The sequence below is a fragment of the Bombina bombina genome, chromosome 2 (genome assembly GCF_027579735.1).
Source record: "Bombina bombina isolate aBomBom1 chromosome 2, aBomBom1.pri, whole genome shotgun sequence".
In the NCBI taxonomy this organism is placed as follows: Eukaryota; Metazoa; Chordata; class Amphibia; order Anura; family Bombinatoridae; genus Bombina; species Bombina bombina.
In genome coordinates this window covers 827,551,359-827,575,099 of record NC_069500.1, presented here as the reverse complement: position 1 = coordinate 827,575,099, position 23,741 = coordinate 827,551,359, and the positions used below count along the sequence as shown (strand labels likewise).

At 39.5% G+C, this 23,741-nt stretch overlaps 1 protein-coding gene across 1 annotated transcript in view; it reads left to right on the top strand.

The window, feature by feature from the left end:
• UNC13A (unc-13 homolog A) overlaps nucleotides 1-23,741 on the top strand; it is a 144,035-nt gene that overhangs the window by 43,196 nt on the left and 77,098 nt on the right. Inside the window, exons 11-17 of the mRNA XM_053700106.1 lie at nucleotides 6,882-6,960; nucleotides 19,371-19,442; nucleotides 19,540-19,759; nucleotides 21,866-22,093; nucleotides 22,686-22,827; nucleotides 22,947-23,116; nucleotides 23,404-23,519. Coding sequence (XP_053556081.1) covers nucleotides 6,882-6,960; nucleotides 19,371-19,442; nucleotides 19,540-19,759; nucleotides 21,866-22,093; nucleotides 22,686-22,827; nucleotides 22,947-23,116; nucleotides 23,404-23,519 — 1,027 coding nt within the window. The remainder of the gene's footprint in view (nucleotides 1-6,881; nucleotides 6,961-19,370; nucleotides 19,443-19,539; nucleotides 19,760-21,865; nucleotides 22,094-22,685; nucleotides 22,828-22,946; nucleotides 23,117-23,403; nucleotides 23,520-23,741) is intronic.

The window sequence follows — 23,741 nt, the reverse complement described above, 5'->3', positions numbered from 1 at the left end:
TTTTAGATTTGCATAGTTGTTTTGTTTGGCGCATTGATTCTGGTGTTTGTTGATCGCCATCCAATAACGGTAGTTCAGTGTGCCGTTGTGGGAAAATGGAGATCGAATCTCAAGGTAGTTATCAAGATGGGCTGTTTTTTTAATCAGAAAGATTGTGATTGCTAACAAAAAAAAAGTTTACAATATTAAAACAAACAAAAAAAGATTATAAAGATTTTAATCAACTGCATTGTGTCACATCGGTTTTGAAAATGTATACACAAATGGTGTGTGAAGAGGAAATTAATTAATTACAATAATCACAAAAAGATTTCATCAGTGTTAAATAATATTTTATGAAATAATAGGTATCAACGTATAACAGCATTTTACTACTTATTAATAAATGATCAGATAAAACCAGATGGTGATGTTGGACTTTTGGACTTTAATGTGTATGTGTATAACATTTTTGTTCTTTGGATATTTTATAAACACACGTGTGTTTGTGTGCATATAAAATATGCCACAGTGCAAGCTGTTTGTTTCTGTATTTATGTGCTGCATAGATAGACTGAATAGACAGAATTGTGATTGTGGGTCTCTGCATATCTTGTGTATAAAATCTCTGAGTATTATTACTTTTTGTATGTTAATATTTTTTTTCTCCAACATAGGTGTGTCCGGTCCACGGCGTCATCCTTACTTGTGGGATATTCTCTTCCCCAACAGGAAATGGCAAAGAGCCCAGCAAAGCTGGTCACATGATCCCTCCTAGGCTCCGCCTTCCCCAGTCATTCTCTTTGCCGTTGTACAGGCAACATCTCCACGGAGATGGCTTAGAGTTTTTTGGTGTTTAAATGTAGTTTTTATTCTTCAATCAAGAGTTTGTTATTTTAAAATAGTGCTGGTATGTACTATTTACTCTGAAACAGAAAAGAGATGAAGATTTCTGTTTGTAAGAGGAAAATGATTTTAGCAACCGTTACTAAAATCGATGGCTGTTTCCACACAGGACTGTTGAGAGGAATTAACTTCAGTTGGGGGAAACAGTGAGCACACTTTTGCTGCTTGAGGTATGACACATTTCTAACAAGACTTGGTAATGCTGGAAGCTGTCATTTTCCCTATGGGATCCGGTAAGCCATTTTTATTAAATAAGAATAAAGGGCTTCACAAGGGCTTTAAAGACTGGTAGACTTTTTTCTGGGCTAAAACGATTGATATATAAGCATTTTTAATACTTCATAGTTTTGAGGAGTTATTTTATTCTTGGGAATCATGTAAAATAACCGGCAGGCACTGTATTGGACACCTTTTTCACTGGGGGCCTTCTCTAATCATAGGCAGAGCCTCATTTTCGCGCCTCTATTGCGCAGTTGTTTTTGGGAAGCAAGACATGCAGATGCATGTGTGAGGAGCTCAGATACATAGAAAAAGCTTACTGAAGGCGTCATTTGGTATCGTATTCCCCTTTGGGCTTGGTTGGGTCTCAGCAAAGCAGATACCAGGGACTGTATAGGGGTTAAATGTAAAAACGGCTCCGGTTCCGTTATTTTAAGAGTTAAAGATTTCAAATTTGTGCAATACTTTTAAGGCTTTAAGACACTGTGGTGAAATTTTGGTGAATTTTGAACAATTCCTTCATACTTTTTCACATTTTCAGTAATAAAGTGTGTTCAGTTTAAAATTTAAAGTGACAGTAACGGTTTTATTTTAAAACGTTTTTTGTACTTTGTTATCAAGTTTATGCCTGTTTAACATGTCTGAACTATCAGATAGACTATGTTCTGTATGTGGGGAAGCCAAGGTTCCTTCTCATTTAAATAGATGTGATTTATGTGACACAAAATTTAGAGAAAATGATGCCCAAGATGATTCCTCAAGTGAGGGGAGTAAGCATGGTACTGCATCATCCCCTCCTTCGTCTACACCAGTCTTGCCCACACAGGAGGCCCCTAGTACATCTAGTGCGCCAATACTCCTTACTATGCAACAATTAACGGCTGTAATGGATAATTCTATCAAAAACATTTTAGCCAATACTGAAGAGCATGAGGACGCTGATGATATTGGTTCTGAAGTGCCCCTACACCAGTCTGAGGGGGCCAGGGAGGTTTTGTCTGAGGGAGAAATTTCAGATTCAGGGAAAATTTCTCAACAAGCTGAACCTGATGTGATTACATTCAAATTTAAATTGGAACATCTCCGCGCTCTGCTTAAGGAGGTGTTATCTACTCTGGATGATTGTGAGAATTTGGTCATTCCAGAGAAATTATGTAAGATGGACAAGTTCCTAGAGGTCCCGGGGCCCCCCGAAGCTTTTCCTATACCCAAGCGGGTGGCGGACATTGTAAACAAAGAATGGGAAAGGCCCGGCATACCTTTTGTCCCTCCCCCTATATTTAAGAAATTATTTCCTATGGTCGACCCCAGGAAGGACTTATGGCAGACAGTCCCCAAGGTCGAGGGGGCGGTTTCTACTCTAAACAAACGCACTACTATCCCTATAGAAGATAGTTGTGCTTTCAAAGATCCTATGGATAAAAAATTAGAGGGTTTGCTTAAAAAGATGTTTGTTCAGCAAGGTTACCTTCTACAACCAATTTCATGCATGGTTCCTGTCACTACAGCAGCGTGTTTCTGGTTCGATGAACTAGAAAAGTCGCTCAATAAAGATTCTTCTTATGAGGAGATTATGGACAGAATTCATGCTCTCAAATTGGCTAACTCTTTTACTTTAGACGCCACTTTGCAATTGGCTAGATTAGCGGCGAAAAATTCAGGGTTTGCTATTGTGGCGCGCAGAGCGCTTTGGCTAAAATCTTGGTCAGCGGATGCGTCTTCCAAGAACAAATTACTTAACATACCTTTCAAGGGGAAAACGCTGTTTGGCCCTGACTTTAAAGAGATTATTTCTGATATCACTGGGGGTAAGGGCCACGCCCTTCCTCAGGATAGGTCTTTCAAGGCTAAAAATAAACCAAATTTTCGTCCCTTTCGCAGAAACGGACCAGCCCCAAGTGCTACATCCTCTAAGCAAGAGGGTAATACTTTTCAAGCCAAGCCAGCCTGGAGGCCAATGCAAGGCTGGAACAAAGGTAAGAAGGCCAAGAAACCTGCCACTGCTACCAAGACAGCATGAGATGTTGGCCCCCGATCCGGGACCGGATCTGGTGGGGGGCAGACTTTCTCTCTTCGCTCAGGCTTGGGCAAGAGATGTTCTGGATCCTTGGGCGCTAGAAATAGTCTCCCAAGGTTATCTTCTGGAATTCAAGGGGCTTCCCCCAAGGGGGAGGTTCCACAGGTCTCAATTGTCTTCAGACCACATAAAAAGACAGGCATTCTTACATTGTGTAGAAGACCTGTTAAAAATGGGAGTGATTCATCCTGTTCCATTAGGAGAACAAGGGATGGGATTCTACTCCAATCTGTTCATAGTTCCCAAAAAAGAGGGAACATTCAGACCAATCTTAGATCTCAAGATCCTAAACAAGTTTCTCAAGGTTCCATCGTTCAAAATGGAAACCATTCGGACAATTCTTCCTTCCATCCAGGAAGGTCAATTCATGACCACGGTGGATTTAAAGGATGCGTATCTACATATTCCTATCCACAAGGAACATCATCGGTTCCTAAGGTTCGCCTTTCTGGACAAGCATTACCAGTTTGTGGCACTTCCATTCGGATTAGCCACTGCTCCAAGAATTTTCACAAAGGTACTAGGGTCCCTTCTAGCGGTGCTACGACCAAGGGGCATTGCAGTAGTACCTTACTTGGACGACATACTGATTCAAGCGTCGTCCCTACCACAAGCAAAGGCTCATACGGACATTGTCCTGGCCTTTCTCAGATCTCACGGGTGGAAAGTGAACGTAGAAAAAAGTTCTCTATCTCCGTCAACAAGAGTTCCCTTCTTGGGAACAATAATAGACTCCTTAGAAATGAGGATTTTTCTGACAGAGGCCAGAAAATCAAAACTTCTAAGCTCTTGTCAAGTACTTCATTCTGTTCCTCTTCCTTCCATAGCGCAGTGCATGGAAGTAATAGGTTTGATGGTCGCGGCAATGGACATAGTTCCTTTTGCGCGAATTCATCTGAGACCATTACAACTGTGCATGCTCAGTCAGTGGAATGGGGATTATACAGACTTGTCTCCGACGATACAAGTAGATCAGAGGACCAGAGATTCACTCCGTTGGTGGCTGACCCTGGACAACCTGTCACAGGGGATGAGCTTCCGCAGACCAGAGTGGGTCATTGTCACGACCGACGCCAGTCTGGTGGGCTGGGGCGCGGTCTGGGAACTCCTGAAAGCTCAGGGCCTTTGGTCTCGGGAAGAATCTCTTCTCCCGATAAATATTCTGGAACTGAGAGCGATATTCAATGCTCTCAAGGCTTGGCCTCAGCTAGCAAAGGCCAAATTCATACGGTTTCAATCAGACAACATGACGACTGTTGCGTATATCAACCATCAAGGGGGAACAAGGAGTTCCCTGGCGATGGAAGAAGTGACCAAAATCATTCAATGGGCGGAGACTCACTCCTGCCACTTGTCTGCAATCCACATCCCAGGAGTGGAAAATTGGGAAGCGGATTTTCTGAGTCGTCAGACATTTCATCCGGGGGAGTGGGAACTCCATCCGGAAATCTTTGCCCAAATTACTCAATTGTGGGGCATTCCAGACATGGATCTGATGGCCTCTCGTCAGAACTTCAAGGTTCCTTGCTACGGGTCCAGATCCAGGGATCCCAAGGCGACTCTAGTAGATGCACTAGTAGCACCTTGGACCTTCAACCTAGCTTATGTATTCCCACCGTTTCCTCTCATCCCCAGGCTGGTAGCCAGGATCAATCAGGAGAGGGCATCGGTGATCTTGATAGCTCCTGCGTGGCCACGCAGGACTTGGTATGCAGACCTGGTGAATATGTCATCGGCTCCACCATGGAAGCTACCTTTGAGACAGGACCTTCTTGTTCAAGGTCCGTTCGAACATCCGAATCTGGCCTCACTCCAACTGACTGCTTGGAGATTTAACGCTTGATTTTATCAAAGCGAGGGTTCTCAGATTCTGTCATTGATACTCTTGTTCAGGCCAGAAAGCCTGTAACTAGAAAAATCTACCATAAAATATGGAAAAAATATATCTGTTGGTGTGAATCTAAAGGATTCCCATGGAACAAGATAAAAATTCCTAAGATTCTATCCTTTCTTCAAGAAGGTTTGGAGAAAGGATTATCTGCAAGTTCTTTGAAGGGACAGATTTCTGCTTTATCTGTTTTACTTCACAAAAAGCTGGCGGCTGTGCCAGATGTTCAAGCTTTTGTTCAGGCTCTGGTTAGAATCAAGCCTGTTTACAAACCTTTGACTCCTCCTTGGAGTCTCAATTTAGTTCTTTCAGTTCTTCAGGGGGTTCCGTTTGAACCCTTACATTCCGTAGATATTAAGTTATTATCTTGGAAAGTTTTGTTTTTGGTTGCAATTTCTTCTGCTAGAAGAGTTTCAGAGTTATCTGCTCTGCAGTGTTCTCCTCCTTATCTGGTGTTCCATGCAGATAAGGTGGTTTTGCGTACTAAACCTGGTTTTCTTCCGAAAGTTGTTTCTAACAAAAACATTAACCAGGAGATAGTCGTGCCTTCTTTGTGTCCGAATCCAGTTTCAAAGAAGGAACGTTTGTTGCACAATTTGGATGTAGTTCGTGCTCTAAAATTCTATTTAGATGCTACAAAGGATTTCAGACAAACATCTTCCTTGTTTGTTGTTTATTCTGGTAAAAGGAGAGGTCAAAAAGCAAGTTCTACCTCTCTCTCTTTTTGGCTTAAAAGCATCATCAGATTGGCTTACGAGACTGCCGGACGGCAGCCTCCTGAAAGAATCACAGCTCATTCCACTAGGGCCGTGGCTTCCACATGGGCCTTCAAGAACGAGGCTTCTGTTGATCAGATATGTAAGGCAGCGACTTGGTCTTCACTGCACACTTTTACTAAATTTTACAAATTTGATACTTTTGCTTCTTCTGAGGCTATTTTTGGGAGAAAGGTTTTGCAAGCCGTGGTGCCTTCCATCTAGGTGACCTGATTTGCTCCCTCCCATCATCCGTGTCCTAAAGCTTTGGTATTGGTTCCCACAAGTAAGGATGACGCCGTGGACCGGACACACCTATGTTGGAGAAAACAGAATTTATGTTTACCTGATAAATTACTTTCTCCAACGGTGTGTCCGGTCCACGGCCCGCCCTGGTTTTTTAATCAGGTCTGATAATTTATTTTCTTTAACTACAGTCACCACGGTATCATATGATTTCTCCTATGCAAATATTCCTCCTTTACGTCGGTCGAATGACTGGGGAAGGCGGAGCCTAGGAGGGATCATGTGACCAGCTTTGCTGGGCTCTTTGCCATTTCCTGTTGGGGAAGAGAATATCCCACAAGTAAGGATGACGCCGTGGACCGGACACACCGTTGGAGAAAGTAATTTATCAGGTAAACATAAATTCTGTTTTCCTTTAATTACATCAGTATATTGCCCTAAATATTTTAATTAATTAAATAAATAATACATGAATATACAGTATATATATATATATATGTGTGTGTATAACTAGTAATAAAATGCAGAAATATAATATAAAGAAGAATCCACCCATTGACGTGTTTAATAATAAATGATCTTTAAGAATATCTTGTTTAAGTCAAAACACCCTTTTCCTTCTATAGGCACGAGGAGGAGGGAGCGGGAATAGATCCAAGTCTCTTTGGGATGGGTAAGTATATGTTTGTGATGATCGATTATCTCTGAATACCCTCATCCTATAAAGGTACAATACGTCTTTCCTTTTTGTCCCTCCTCTGCTATTGCATACTCTCTATATCATCACCCATAACTGTGTCTCTTTTCTCAGACCTGCTGGAGGTCTCATTATCATAGATAGTATGCCAGACATTCGGAAAAGAAAGCCCATACCGCTGGTTAGCGACTTGGTGAGTCTCCGATACTTTCCAAATTTCATTGCTTTCATTCCTGGAGCTGCCCATATTAACTCTGGTTTTATCTATAAAAAAATTTGGAGACAGACGAGCATTCTGATTCAAACTTTAATATCTCTGATTTAAAGGGACTTAAAAGCCAACATTTTCATTTCATGATTCAGACAGAGCATGCGACTTTAACCAACTTTCCAATTTGCTTCTATTATCTAAATTGCTTCATTCTCTTGGTATCCTTAGTTTAAAAGTATATCTAGATAGGCACATGAGCGGCAATACATTACTGGGAGGTAGCTGCTGATTTATGGCTGCACAAAAATGCCTCTTTTCATTGGTTCACCAGATGTCTTCAGATAACTCCCAGTAGTGCATCTCTGCTCCTTCAAAAAAAGGATACCATGAGAATTAAGCAAAGTGGATTAAAAAAAAAGTGAATTGGAAAGTTGATTAAAATCCCATTCTGAATCATGAACAATCAGAAAAAGAAAAATGTTTTGTTTCATGTTCCTTTAAATGACAGGATTTATGGATATATTGGTACAGTCAGCTGAATTGAGGCATCTTCATACAGAGCGGGCTGCTTTGGTTGATCAAGTGATGTTAAAAGGGAAAGTAAAGTCAAAATAAAACTTGTATAGATTGGATATAGCTCAAATTTTTAATCAACTTGCCAATTTACTTTAAATTATCAATTTTGCTTAGTTTTCTTGGTATCCTTTGTTAAAGAGTAATCCTAGGTGAGCACGTGTCTTTAGCCATCTTAAAGCAGTGTTTGCCACCCTGTTTATAGCAATGTTATCTATAGTTACAAACACTGCTGCCATAGGGGCCAATTTATTAATGTGCGAGCGGACATGATACGATGTAGCGTATCATGTCCGCTGCACATCGATAAATGCCGACAGCATATGCTGTCATCATTTATCATTACACAAGCAGTTCACCAGAACTGCTTGTGCAATGCCGCCCCGCTAGCAGGGGGTATTAATCAGCACAATCGTATATGATCAGGCGGATTGATGCCCGGGGCCTCAGAGCAGGTGGACAAGATATGGAGCAGCGGTCTTTGGACCGCTGCTTCATAACTTCTGTTTCCGGCGAGCCTGAAGGCTCGCACGGAAACAGGGGCATCAAGCTCCATTCGGAGCTTGATAATTCGGCCCCATAGACTACTATAAATACATGCACACTAATAAGCTCTTGTCAGCCTACCTAGGATTACTCTAAACAAAGGTAATCAAGAGAACAAAATAAATTTGATTATAGAAGTAAATTGAAAAGTTGAATCACTAAAGTTTAATTTTGACTTTACTGTCCCTTTAACTATTTATTGTTTTACATTTTGTTCTATGCATAGTGCAACCAATCAGAAAATTCAGAATATTTATAGCCTGTTGTTTACCAGATACAATGTAATGCACATGTCACTGGGCAAAAAAGCAGCATGGCCTCAAGAGTAAATCTAGCCATAGTCAACAGAGAATCCTAATGCCTCTGTTATTGGAATACTAGATTATTACACAGTGAATTCAGCTACATCACATCTGCCAAATGCAATGAAGATATTTGTTTCTCTGAAATAATGCCATGTAAGTTTATTTAAATAATTAATGTAATATTTATTTAGATGTATTAAACATACAGCCAGTTTTAATATTTTTATTGTGAAAAGTCTTTTATACAATTTAGATCTTTCACCAATGCCACAACTATTTAGGTTGGTTGCCATAGTGGAAAACATCACTGAGATTGAATTGGCCTATGATTTAGACTTATAACATCAGTCTAGGTTGTGGGGACGATAACACATTGAGTTTGGGTGCAGGAGACAAGAATATATAACGAAGTTATCAAAAATTCTACATTTGCGCTTGCGTCTTTTCCGTCTCAGCGTGCCTAGTTTTCAATCCGCCACCCTTGAGGTCGCGGATGCCCTAGAAGTCAATGGGAGTCTGAAACCACAGAAAGCTTATGTTCGATGCTGCAAGAGAATGAAGTATATTACATAATAAAAGTAAATTAGAAACTTTATTAAATTTGTATACCCTTTCTAAATCAAACAATATTATTGCTCCACATTTGATGCACTATTAGATATAGAGATAAAAATGAAAAATACATTACTAGTTATGGATTATGCTACAAATTTGTCTCTCATTACAAAGCAAGGGGACAATATTTATACAAATTTGTTGCAAAGTTTTGCACCAAACTTGTTGCACTAATAGATATAGAGATAAAAATGAAATACACAACATAATATAGCAAACTTCCTTTTTATATGTTAGAAAAATCTATTTGCACCATGTTTAAGCCATGTAATACAAGTCCCACTCGCCACTTCGTGTCATATTTGACTCAACACTTTTCGCACCAATTATGAAGCAAACTCCTAAATAACCGACACACTAGTGAATTTTTCCACCACTTTTGATTGGAATATGCATAATCACATGATTTATGACATCTGCCAATCTGATTCAAATATACATTATAAACTATCACTGATGAATTAAAATGCTCAATACTTGTGTCATTAATCACTTATCAGAGCTTGTAAGTGCCATTTGTTACATTGTGTATTATACTTTGAAAGTATGTATATGTGAAATTAGTATTAAAGTTAAACATTGATGCTGACATTAGGACACACAGTGTAATATTTTAGACAAGGATTTTAAAATTTGAATTAATGTTTGATTCAATAGAATCTTAAGCTGATAGCTCAAAGGGATAGCCCACCTAACTATAAACTGTCATGATTCAGATACAGCAGAAATTAAAATCACCTCTTTATTGTCATGCTATATTCAGTGTATTTCTTCCTTCTCTTGAATTTCATTTTCAGTTAAAAATGTCATCTTATATGCCAGCCCATTTTATAACACCTGTGTAGGGGTGTTTTTTAAAAATAGATTGCAATCAGGAGGGGTTTGACAGGTGCAGAGAGAAAACTGGCCCTGCTCTTAAAGGGACAGGAAACCCCAAAATATGATTTCATGATTTGGATAGAACATACAAATTTAAACAACTTTCCAATTTACTTCTGTTAGCAAATTTGCTTCATTCTCTTGTTATCCTTTGCTGAAGGAACAGCATTGGACTACTGGCAGCTAGCTGAACACATCTATTTAGCCAATCACAAGAGACAAATGTGTGCAGTCACCAATTAGCAGCTAGCTCCCACTAGTGTAGGATATGTGCATATTCTTTTCCAACAAGGGATACCAAGAGAACAAAGCACATTTGAAAATAGAAGTGAATTTTAAAGTGTTTTAAAATTACATGCTCTATCTGAATCATGCAACTTAAATTTTTACTTTCCTATCCCTTTAAAATATCCATTGATTGCAAATAAATACATATGATACCCTGATTACATGTTATATTCACAATTATTCCTGCTCAGAATAATAATACATTTACAATATATACATATAGTGGTATAAATAAACAGAGATATGACAGACAACATTGTTTAGAACAAAAAAAGGAACTTAGGGACATGTAAATATGTCTGCAAAAGATTTCTGACATAACACACACACATATATAGCTTTAGAGAAATGTGCTTGTTCGTGGACAGTAATGAAATGGTATAAATAAAGTTGAGAAAAACCTGAATAACCGCGACATCGATGACTGTTAGTTAACACCAGTCCGATGCTCTTCGCACCGTACTTGACGCGCGTGTTTTTGACAGCTGTTTTGATAAATAAGGGGATCGTATTCAGATTCGCGGCAACGATGTTTGGTGAGCGTATTGACGCCAGCGAATTCAACATAGTTGACGCTTTGATAAATAGGCCCCTTAGACACAAAAGAACTGTTTGTTGGTGACTTGTTACTAGTTATATAAACCTGCTCGTCCACTAGTTTATTCTATTAACCATAATGTTTTTGTTTGTTTTTTTGGTGTTACTCCATCTTTTGTCCAGGCTATGGTGAGTATAATTCCTGTATCCCTTTGCTTTCTAATATATACTAATATATCCTATATGTATAACAGATATATCAGATAGAGCTTGTAATTTTAAGACACTTGTAAATTCACTTCCATTTTCAAAATTACTTTGTTGATATCCTTTATTTAAAAAGAATATGCACATAACTTACACTGCTGGAAGCTAGCTGGTTATTGGTTAGCCAGATCTGTTTAGCTAGCTCCCAGTAATACTGTTCATTGGAGCTGACTTTTTATGTGTTTAATCTATTTGCATGAGTTAAGCACAGTTATATACAAGCAATAGTGCAATAAAAATGTTCAAACATATTGAAGCATTTTCGTTCTGCACTTTTTATATCTTTTTAAGTATTTTTTTGTTGTCAAATCCAGTTATATAAAGCCACAATGTAAAGGAAAAGTAGGCTCAATTTGTTTATCATCCATAAAACAAACAGCATCTAAATATGTTGTTTTGTTTTTCTGCATGAAAAATTGTAAAGTAGAAGCTATTTAAATTAAATCTAATTAAGCTGTATCAGTTGTGTACTTTCATCTGTTCTTCATTGGTCAATTTCTACTAAGGCTGATTGGCTAATAGGCACTTTCTTCTTGTGCTATTTGGCTGACAGATAATTCCTGCTAATTCTCATTGGCTGATAGGTACCTCCTGTTAATGTTCAATGGTCTCATCTAGTATTGGTATGGAGTACCTTGATACTGGTATATTAGTTTATATATACATTTTAATAGCTTTTAAAGGGATAGGAAAGTCATTAAACTTGCATAATTCAGATAGAGTATTTAATTTTAGACATTTTAAAATTCACTTCTATTTTCAAATGTGCTTCATTCTCTTGGTATAACTTGTTGAAAAAGAATATGCACATATCCTACACTAGTGGGAGCTAGCTGCAGATTGGTGCCTGCAGACATTTGTCTCTTGTGATTGGCTAACTAGTTGTGTTCAGCTATCTGCCACTAGTGCAATTCTGTTCCCTCAAGAAAGGATAATAAGAGAATGAAGCAAATTTGATAACAGAAGTAAATTGAAATGTTGTTTAAAATTGTATGTTCTATCTAAATCAAAAAAAGAAAATGTTGGGGTTTCATGTCCCTTTAATTCATATTTTAGGCAAAAAATGTCAAGATATTTAAATGCTGTGCTTTCGTATGGGTGACAGAAAATGAATATTTATTGATTATTTTACTCTAAATATAAGATTTATTTCTCTTGTTAAGTGTATCCAGTCCACGGATCATCCATTACTTGTGGGATATTCTCCTTCCCAACAGGAAGTTGCAAGAGGATCACCCACAGCAGAGCTGCTATATAGCTCCTCCCCTCACTGCCATATCCAGTCATTCTCTTGCAACTCTCAACAAAGATGGAGGTAGTAAGAGGAGAGTGGTGTATTATAGTTAGTTTTTCAACTTCAATTAAAAGTTTATTATTTTTAAATGGTACCGGAGTGTACTATTTTATCTCAGGCAGCATTAGAAGAAGAATCTGCCTGCGGTTTCTATGATCTTAGCAGAAGTAACTAAGATCCACTGCCGTTCTCACATATTCTGAGGAGTGAGGTAACTTCAGAGGGGGAATGGCGTGCAGTTTATCCTGCAATAAGGTATGTGCAGTTAACATATTTCTAGGGATGGAATTTGCTAGAAAAATGCTGCTGATACCGGATTAATGTAAGTTAAGCCTAAATACAGTGATTTAATAGCGACTGGTATCAGGCTTATTACCAGAGATACATACTCTTATAAAAGTGCAATATAAAACGTTTGCTGGCATGTTTAATCGTTTTTATATATGCTTGGTGATAAAACTTATTGGGGCCTAGTTTTTTTCCACATGGCTGGCTTGATTTTTGCCTACAAACAGTTTCCTGAGGCTTTCCACTGTTGTAATATGAGTGGGAGGGGCCTATTTTAGCGTTTTTCTGCACTGCTAAAATTACAGACAGAGACACTCAGCTTCCCTCTGCATGATACAGGACATCTCTGAAGGGCTCAAAAGGCTTCAAAAGTCGTGTTTGAGGAGGGTAACAACCACAGTAGACCTGTGACAGTTGTTGTGACTAGTTTTAAAAACGTTTTTTTCATTTATTATTCCGTTTTTGGTATTAAGGGGTTAATCATCCATTTGCAAGTGGGTGCAATGCTCTGCTAACTTGTTACATACACTGTAAAAATTTCGTTAGTGTAACTGCCTTTTTTCACTGTTATTTCAAATTTTGACAAAATTTGTTTTTCTTAAAGGCACAGTAACGTTTTTTATATTGCTTGTTAACTTATTTTAAAGTGTTTTCCAAGCTTGCTAGTCTCATTGCTAGTCTGTACAAACATGTCTGACACAGAGGAAACTACTTGTTCATTATGTTTAAAAGCCATGGTGGAGCCCCATAGGAGAATGTGTACTAAATGTATTGATTTCACCTTAAACAGTAAAGATCAGTCTTTATCTATAAAAGAATTGTCACCAGAGGGTTCTGTTGAGGGGGAAGTTATGCCGACTAACTCCCCCCACGTGTCTGACCCTTTGCCTCCCGCTCAAGGGACGCACGCTAATATGGCGCCAAGTACATCAGGGACACCCATAGCGATTACTTTGCAGGACATGGCTGCGATCATGGATAATACCCTGTCAGCGGTATTAGCCAGATTGCCTGAATTAAGAGGCAAGCGCGATAGCTCTGGGGTAAGACGAGATACAGAGCGCGTAGATGCTGTAAGAGCCATGTCTGATACTGCGTCACAATATGCAGAACCTGAGGACGGAAAGCTTCAGTCTGTGGTTGACATCTCTGACTCGGGGAAACCTGATTCTGAGATTTCTAATTTTAAATTTAAGCTTGAGAACCTCCGTGTATTGCTTGGGGAGATGTTAGCTGCTCTGAATGACTGTGACACAATTGCAGTGCCAGAGAAATTGTGTAGACTGGATAAATACTATGCAGTGCCGGTGTGTACTGATGTTTTTCCAATACCTAAAAGGTTTACAGAAATTATTAGTAAGGAGTGGGATAGACCCGGTGTGCCGTTTTCCCCCCCTCCTATATTTAGAAAAATGTTTCCCATAGACGCCACTACACGGGACTTATGGCAGACGGTCCCTAAGGTGGAGGGAGCAGTTTCTATTTTAGCAAAGCATACCACTATCCCGGTTGAGGACAGTTGTGCTTTTTCAGATCCAATGGATAAAAAATTAGAGGGTTACCTTAAGAAAATGTTTATTCAACAAGGTTTTATTTTACAGCCCCTTGCATGCATTGCGCCTGTCACTGCTGCGACGGCATTCTGGTTTGAGGCCCTGGAAGAGGCCATCCATACAGCTCCATTGACTGAAATCATTGACAAGCTTAGAACACTTAAGCTAGCTAACTCATTTGTTTCTGATGCCATTGTTCATTTGACTAAACTAACGGCTAAGAATTCCGGATTCGCCATCCAGACGCGTAGGGCGCTATGGCTTAAATCCTGGTCAGCTGACGTGACTTCAAAGTCTAAATTACTCAACATTCCTTTCAAGGGGCAGACCTTATTCGGGCTGGTTTGAAAGAAATTATTGCTGACATTACTGGAGGTAAGGGTCATATCCTTCCTCAGGACAGGGCCAAATCAAGGGCCAAACAGTCTAATTTTCGTGCCTTTCCAAATTTCAAGGCAGGTTCAGCATCAACTTCCTCTGCTTCAAAACAAGAGGGAACTTTTGCTCAATCCAAGCAGGCCTGGAAATCTAACCAGTCCTGGAACAAGGGCAAGCAGGCCAGAAAGCCTGCTGCTGCCTCATAGAAACATAGAAACATAGATATTGACGGCAGATAAGAGCCATAGGCCCAGCAAGTCTGCCCCACCTTACCTAACAGTATAAACTTATCTAGTTCGTAGGATAGCCCTATGCTTGTCCCATGCATTTTTAAAGTCCCCCACAGTGTTTGTTGCTACTACCTCTTGAGGAAGTTTATTCCATAAATCAATCACTCTTTCTGTAAAGAAGTGCTTCCTCAAATTACTCCTGAATCTACTACCCTTTAGCTTGAGCTCATGACCCCTTGTTCTTGAATTTTCCATTTTATGTAAAATACCCACAGCCTCAGTTTTACTAAACCCTTTAATGAAGACAGCATGAAGGAACGGCCCCCTATCCGGCAACGGATCTAGTGGGGGGCAGACTTTCTCTCTTCGCCCAGGCGTGGGCAAGAGTTGTTCAGGATCCCTGGGCGTTGGAGATCATATCTCAGGGATATCTTCTGGACTTCAAAGCTTCTCCTCCACAGGGGAGATTTCACCTTTCAAGATTATCTGCAAACCAGATAAAGAAAGAGGCATTCCTACGCTGCGTGCAAGACCTCCTAGTAATGGGAGTGATCCATCCAGTTCCGTGGACGGAACAAGGACAGGGTTTTTATTCAAATCTGTTTGTGGTTCCCAAAAAAGAGGGAACCTTCAGACCAATTTTGGATCTAAAGATCTTAAACAAATTCCTCAGAGTTCCATCATTCAAGATGGAAACTATTCGAACCATCTTACCCATGATCCAAGAGGGTCAGTACATGACCACAGTGGACTTAAAGGATGCCTACCTTCACATTCCGATTCACAAGAATCATCATCGGTTCCTGAGATTTGCCTTTCTAGACAGGCATTACCAATTTGTAGCTCTTCCCTTCAGGTTGGCTACAGCCCCAAGAATTTTACAAAGGTTCTGGGCTCTCTTCTGGCTGTTCTAAGACCGCGAGGCATAGCGGTGGCTCCTTATCTAGACGACATCCTGATACAGGCCTCAAGCTTTCAAATTGCGAAGTCTCATACAGAGATAGTTCTGGCATTTCTGAGGTCGCATGGGTGGAACGAAGAAAAGAGTTCTCTATCTCCTCTCACAAGGGTTTCCTTCCTAGGGCCTCTTATAGATTCTGAAGAAATGAAAATTTACCTGACGGAGTCCAGGTTATCAAAACTTCTAAATGCTTGCCGTGTTCTTCACTCCACTCCGCGCCCTGCGGTGGCTCAGTGTATGGAAGTAATCAGCTTAATGGTAGTGGCAATGGACATAGTGCCATTTGCGCGCCTGCATCTCAGACCGCTGCAATTATGCATGCTCAGTCAGTGGAATGGGGATTACACAGATTTGTCCCCTCTACTAAATCTGGATCAGGAAACCAGAGATTCTCTTCTCTGGTGGTTATCTCGGGTCCACCTGTCCAAGGGTATGACCTTTCGCAGACCAGATTGGACGATTGTAACAACAGATGCCAGCCTTCTAGGTTGGGGTGCAGTCTGGAACTCCCTGAAGGCTCAGGGATCGTGGACTCAGGAGGAGAAACTCCTCCCAATAAATATTCTGGAGTTAAGAGCAATATTCAATGCTCTTCTAGCTTGGCCTCAGTTAGCAACCCTGAGGTTCATCAGATTTCAGTCGGACAACATCACGACTGTGGCTTACATCAACCATCAAGGGGGAACCAGGAGTTCCCTAGCGATGTTAGAAGTCTCCAAGATAATTCGCTGGGCAGAGTCTCACTCTTGCCACCTATCAGCAATCCATATCCCAGGTGTAGAGAACTGGGAGGCGGATTTTCTAAGTCGTCAGACTTTTCATCCGGGGGAGTGGGAACTCCATCCGGAGGTGTTTGCTCAATAGGTTCATCGTTGGGGCAAACCAGAACTGGATCTCATGGCATCTCGCCAGAACGCCAAGCTTCCTTGTTACGGATCCAGGTCCAGGGACCCAGAAGCGACGCTGATAGATGCTCTAGCAGCTCCTTGGTTCTTCAACCTGGCTTATGTGTTTCCACCGTTTCCTCTGCTCCCTCGACTGATTGCCAAAATCAGACAGGAGAGGGCATTGGTGATTCTGATAGTGCCTGCGTGGCCACGCAGGACCTGGTATGCAGACCTAGTGGACATGTCATTCTTTCCACCATGGACTCTGCCTCTGGGACAAGACCTTCTCATACAAAGTCCTTTCAATCATCCGAATCTAATTTCTCTGAGACTGACTGCATGGAGATTGAACGCTTGATTCTATCAAAGCGTGGCTTCTCCGAGTCAGTCATTGATACCTTAATACAGGCACGAAAGCCTGTCACCAGGAAAATCTATCACAAGATATGGCGTAAATATCTTCATTGGTGTGAATCCAAGAATTACTCATGGAGTAGGGTTAGGATTCCTAGGATATTGTCCTTCCTCCAAGAGGGTTTGGACAAAGGATTATCAGCTAGTTCTTTAAAGGGACAGATTTCTGCTTTGTCTATTCTTTTACACAAGCGTCTGGCAGAAGTTCCAGACGTTCAGGCATTTTGTCAGGCTTTAGTTAGAATTAAGCCTGTGTTTAAACCTGTTGCTCCTCCATGGAGCTTAAACTTGGTTCTTAAAGTTCTCCAAGGGGTTCCGTTTGAACCCCTTCATTCCATTGATATCAAACTTTTATCTTGGAAAGTTCTGTTTTTGATGGCTATTTCCTTGGCTCGGAGAGTCTCTGAGTTATCTGCCTTACAATGTGATTCTCCTTATCTGATTTTCCATTCAGATAAAGTAGTTCTGTGTACAAAACCTGGGTTTTTACCCAAGGTGGTTTCTAACAAGAATATCAATCAAGAGATTGTTGTTCCATCATTATGTCCTAATCCTTCTTCAAAGAAGGAACGTCTTTTGCATAATCTAGACGTAGTCCGTGCCTTGAAGTTTTACTTACAAGCTACTAAAGATTTTCGTCAAACATCTAACCTGTTTGTTGTTTACTCTGGACAGAGGAGAGGTCAAAAGGCCTCGGCAACCTCTCTTTCTTTTTGGCTTCGGAGTATAATCTGTTTAGCCTATGAGACTGCTGGACAGCAGCCCCCTGAAAGGATTACAGCTCATTCCACTAGAGCTGTGGCTTCCACCTGGGCCTTTAAAAATGAGGCTTCTGTTGAACAGATTTGCAAGGCTGCGACTTGGTCTTCGCTTCATACCTTTTCCAAATTTTACAAATTTGATACTTTTGCTTCTTCGGAGGCTGTTTTTGGGAGAAAGGTTCTACAGGCAGTGGTTCCTTCCGTTTAAGTTCCTGCCTTGTCCCTCCCATCATCCGTGTACTTTAGCTTTGGTATTGGTATCCCACAAGTAATGGATGATCCGTGGACTGGATACACTTAACAAGAGAAAACATAATTTATGCTTACCTGATAAATTTATTTCTCTTGTAGTGTATCCAGTCCACGGCCCGCCCTGTCCTTTTAAGGCAGGTCTAAATTTTAATTAAACTACAGTCACCACTGCACCCTGTGGTTTCTCCTTTCTCGGCTTGTTTCGGTCGAATGACTGGATATGGCAGTGAGGGGAGGAGCTATATAGCAGCTCTGCTGTGGGTGATCCTCTTGCAACTTCCTGTTGGGAAGGAGAATATCCCACAAGTAATGGATGATCCGTGGACTGGATTCACTACAAGAGAAATAAATTTATCAGGTAAGCATAAATTATGTTTTTTTCTGATTAACAATGAGATGAAGGGTACAAATAATCCATTCAATCAATTGTTACTGTCTAATGTACTGTCTGTTTTATCTTGCATATGGTATTCTGTCAAAATAGGATATTCCCTGAGATAATCTGAAACTCGTTTTAAATATAAGGTTTCTTTCTTTCTTTCTCCTATTTATGCTTGCATAAAATTATGTATAAATATACACACATAGGGGACGAATTATCAAGCTCCGAATGGAGCTTGATGCCCCTGTTTCCGTACAAGCCTTCAGGCTCACCAGAAACAGTAGTTATGAAGCAGCGGTCTAAAGACCGCTGCTCCATAACTTGTCAACCTGCTTTGAGGCTGCGGTCTTCAATCCGCCCTATCCTATACGATCGGGCTGATTGTCACCCCCTGCTAGCGGACGATCGGCCGCGAATCTGCAGGGGGCGGCATTGCACAAGCAGTTCACAAGAACTACTTGTGCAATGATAAATGCCGACAGCGTATGTTGTCAGCATTTATCGATGTGCAGCGGACATGATCCGCTATATCGGATCATGTACACTCGAACCATAATAAATAGTCCCCATAGTGTAAAGGGACATTGCACTTTATTTTTCCTTATCTGTATAAAAAAAAAAACAGCATTTAAATGAATTAATTTAATTTGAAATGTGAGGTAAAAGTAGTTTAAATTTGAACTAATACAGCATAACCAGGTTTGTACCATTTATAACTATTGATCGTTTACAGGAAGTGGCTATCAGCCAGTGAGGATTATTAGTGAGCACCTGTCAGCCAATGAGCATTTTTAGGGAGCACCAATCAGCCAATGAAACAGGAAGCACTGCTGCATTAATTTCCAGTCTATGGGGCCGATTTATCAATGTCTGGCAGACAAAAGTGAATTTGTGAATAAGTGCAATTAGGTACACAAATATTTGGAATCTTCAGAATTATTTGAAATTATATTCTCTTACCCTCACTGTTTTCTCTTTATAGTCTCTAGTCCAGTCACGGAAAGCTGGAATAACATCTGCTCTTGCCACAAGCACCTTAAACAATGAAGAACTAGTGAGTATCATAATGAAATATTACAAAAAATCTTTTCAATTACAGAACAACTGAGTTATTGAGAGTGATGCTAATAACCATTTTGTGGTGTTTTTAGAAAAACCATGTTTACAAAAAGACCCTACAAGCTTTAATATACCCAATCTCCAGCACAACCCCCCACAACTTTGAGGTGTGGACTGCCACTACCCCAACCTACTGCTACGAATGTGAGGGTTTGCTTTGGGGCATCGCGCGTCAGGGTATGCGCTGTACAGAGTGTGGTGTCAAGTGCCATGAAAAGTGCCAGGACCTGCTGAATGCTGACTGTCTGCAGAGTAAGAGTTTACCTATGAGTCAAATTCATTGTGCCACACATTCTACACTAACTGGGTATACTTAATTTTTCCCATTCAGTCTTTTTTTACCTACAACCTGGAAGCCACTGCTTGGTGCCCACACTAAAATGTTCAATTATTGTTCAATTGAAGTAATACTAAACCCAATTTTTTTTCTTTCATGATTCAGAGTGCATGCGATTTTAAGCAAATTTCTAATTTACTCCTATTCTCTTGGTATCTTTATTTGAAAATGTAGGAATGTAAGCTTATGAGCTGGCCTATTTTTGGTTCAAAACCCTGGATATCACTTGCTGATCGTGGGTACAGTTAGCCGCCAATCAGCAAGCGCTACCCAGGTGCTGAGCTATAGATGGGATGGCTCGTAAACTTACATTCCTGCTTTTTCAAATAAAGATACCAAGAGAATGAATTAAAAATGATAATAGAAGTAAATGAAAAAGTTGCTTAAAATTGCATGCTCTATCTGAATCAGGAAATACAAATTTGGGTTCAGTATCCCTTTAAGTCAATAATATACTACCCTAGAAAATTTGTAAAGACAAAAGTAAATGAACAGTACACTCTTCTCTAAAGTTTATACATTTATTAAATCAACAAACTGAAATTTGATTCAATAGTAACTTACACCAACAAATTTATAGATCTCTTGTCACTTGTACATAGAACTATTGCAGTCTTCCATTCGTATATAGTGTTACCTGTTATTGTTCTCCACTGTATACAGCAGGAGCTCACTACCCAGACTTCCTTGCATGACCAATGTACACTTGAATAGCCGCTGTAGGAAGACTACAGTACATATAACTCAAACATCATCTTAATGATACATTCCTCTCCTAAAACACTTTTTCTGTTGCCATTTAAGGCTGTATCAGTTCACAATAAATTTTTCATATTTTACTTATATAATCTTTGTTAAAGGGACATAATACTCATATGCTAAATCACTTGAAACTGATGCAGTATAAGTGTAAAAAAGCTGACAGGAAAATATCACCTGAGCATCTCTATGTAAAAAGGAAGATATTTTACCTCACAATTTCCTCAGCTCAGCAGAGTAAGTTCTGTGTAAAAAGTTATACTCAGCTGCAGCCTAGCTGCAGGTAAAAAAAATAAAATGAAGAAATTAACAGCAGCCAATCAGCATCAGCATTGCTGAGGTCATGAACTCTTTTACTGTGATCTCATGAGATTTGACTTAACTCTCATGAAATTTCATTGTAAACTTCCTTACCCTGAATAGGGAAATAACATGAGAGTGCACGAGGCTCAACCCTTCGGCTGTCCCGGGACAGACATACTGATATGCTGCTTAGAAGTCCTTTATAAAGGCATGTGGCTTCTGAGAAACTTTTGAGATAAAAAAAAATTCTTTTTTACATAGAGATGTTCATGTGATATTTTCTAGTCAGCTTTTTACAGCTATGCTGCATCACTTCAAGTGTTTAAACATTTGGGTATTATGGCCCTTTAATTATGTCAGTGTCCTTTATAAATACACTACTTACCATTACCGAATTTTCTTAGCTGCTTTGCATCATCTTTATAATGTCTCTTTTAAACTGATGGGATCTATAATATAGTTTCTCCATTACTCCATGTTTGTTCATATGTAACATACATACATGGTTAGCCAGGCCTATTATTTGGTCCTATAGTGAGTGAATATTTTCACTATACAGTAAAGTTAGGGTGGTGATAACACAGTAGAGTTAGGGTGGTGATTACAAAAAAAGATAACTTAGATAAAATTGTCGATTCTAGGGTTTATTGACTTGTTGAGGTTCAACATGCAAGGGAAATAATTTTCTAGATAATAAATGAATGTAGATACTTCAGGAATTCCCCTAAGAATCAGTGATCTATGACTGCGTGTTTGTGACCCTATATGGGGCTTTCTGTCTGTTATTCTCAATCACTAAAGAAATAGAAGGGTTGTGTTGAGAGAAACAACCCTACTATTTATTTATTAGCTCACTTTTGGGAGTATCATTTACGTGGTAACAATATTCTTATTATAGTAAAATTACATGTTCTCTTTTGTATTTGTGGAGCTTCTAAACGAATATGCCCCATTTACAGGAGCGGCAGAGAAAAGTTCAAAGCATGGGGCAGAGGATCGGACTCAGAACATCATCATGGTTCTGAAGGATCGCATGAAAATCAGGGAAAGGAACAAGCCTGAGATCTTCGAATTAATCCAGGAAGTATTTGTAGTTTTGAAGGCAACGCATGCTCAGCAAATAAAGGCTGTGAAACAGAGTGTGCTAGATGGTACTTCAAAGTGGTCGGCAAAGATCAGCATCACAGGTGAGTTGGAGGCAAAAAGTAAGTTGAAGCTGATTTGGACAGTAAAAGAGACATAAAACATAAGGCTGAATTCAACATAACATGTTTAATTATGCATTTAAAATATTTATTTTGCCCATTTTTATTCGTATTTAACTCTGAAAATGTATGTATTTCTAAGCCTCCACAAAAGGCTATGGATCCTCCAGGATTCAGAACCTTGATCCTGCAACATTCTTAGTGAATGTTTGATTAGTGTAGGAGCTCATCTATTTATATGCCACAAGGAGCTATTCAAGGTGTGTGCCCCTTGACTACAAACCAATGCAAGTTTTGCTAACAAAATGGCAGTTTTAAAAGCTTGTTAACATTGTTTTTGTATGTATGTGTTTATTTAATTAGTTTATTTGCAAAGGAAGTTGGGGCTTTTGCATACTGATATTGTATATAACAATTACTTTAAAATCTGTATAAAAGAGAATGATTCTAGGTAATGTATAGTGATGTGAGCAAGGGGAAGGGTTACTTGCTTTATCACAGATAATTTATATTACATTTATTTAGTGGCTTTTACATTTTAGAAACATATCACTTTGACCTATATTTTTTTCAGTGGTTTGTGCACAAGGTCTGCAGGCCAAGGACAAGACAGGGTCCAGTGATCCGTATGTTACAGTCCAAGTAGGGAAAACCAAGAAAAGGACAAAAACTATCTATGGAAACCTCAACCCAGTGTGGGAAGAGAACTTTCACTTGTGAGTTTACCTCGTGGGCGGGGTTAGATTTGATATATTTATCTGTATTGTATGAAATATGGTGTTGTGAAGGTTAAGAAACTAGATATCGATGCTTTAATCTATCTATGTCCTCACAGTGAGTGTCACAACTCTTCCGACCGTATAAAGGTGCGTGTGTGGGATGAAGATGATGACATTAAATCAAGGGTAAAGCAAAGATTTAAACGTGAATCAGATGACTTCTTGGGGCAAACGATCATTGAGGTCCGGACGCTGAGCGGAGAAATGGACGTTTGGTATAATTTGGGTGAGACTCTGGAAAGAGATAATAAAAGATGGTGTAAATGAAGTGTAGATATATTGCTGACAAAGCAACACCTTTAAATTTGGCCAGGTTACAAGTACTACAGAGTTTGTTGCTTATTCCTATTATACATTTCTTTTAATTGAAATGCCTCTTTTTTTGGATGTAAATTGGAAATGTTTGTATCATAGAACTTGGTGAAGGTTTTTCACATTAGGTTTTATATCAGGATAATTTTTAAGTATGCTCACCTGTTCTCATCTCAAATTTCTTTCATGTTATAAATCCAGATAAGCGCACAGACAAATCTGCAGTCTCTGGAGCCATCCGGCTGCACATTAGTGTGGAGATAAAGGGGGAGGAGAAGGTTGCTCCCTATCACGTGCAATACACATGTCTACATGAGGTGAGTATGGAGGAGACTGTATAATGCCTCTATAATCACTGAATTTTTGCCCCATCCATCTTTCATTCTTTTTTTTAAATTACATATCCTGACTTTATTCGACCATTATAACATGCATCTGATTAGAGATCAAACTTAATTGACCATAAATAATCTTCTTAAAGTATATGTATTGTATATATTGTATGTATTGACTAAGTCACAGGTTTAAATTTGCGTACC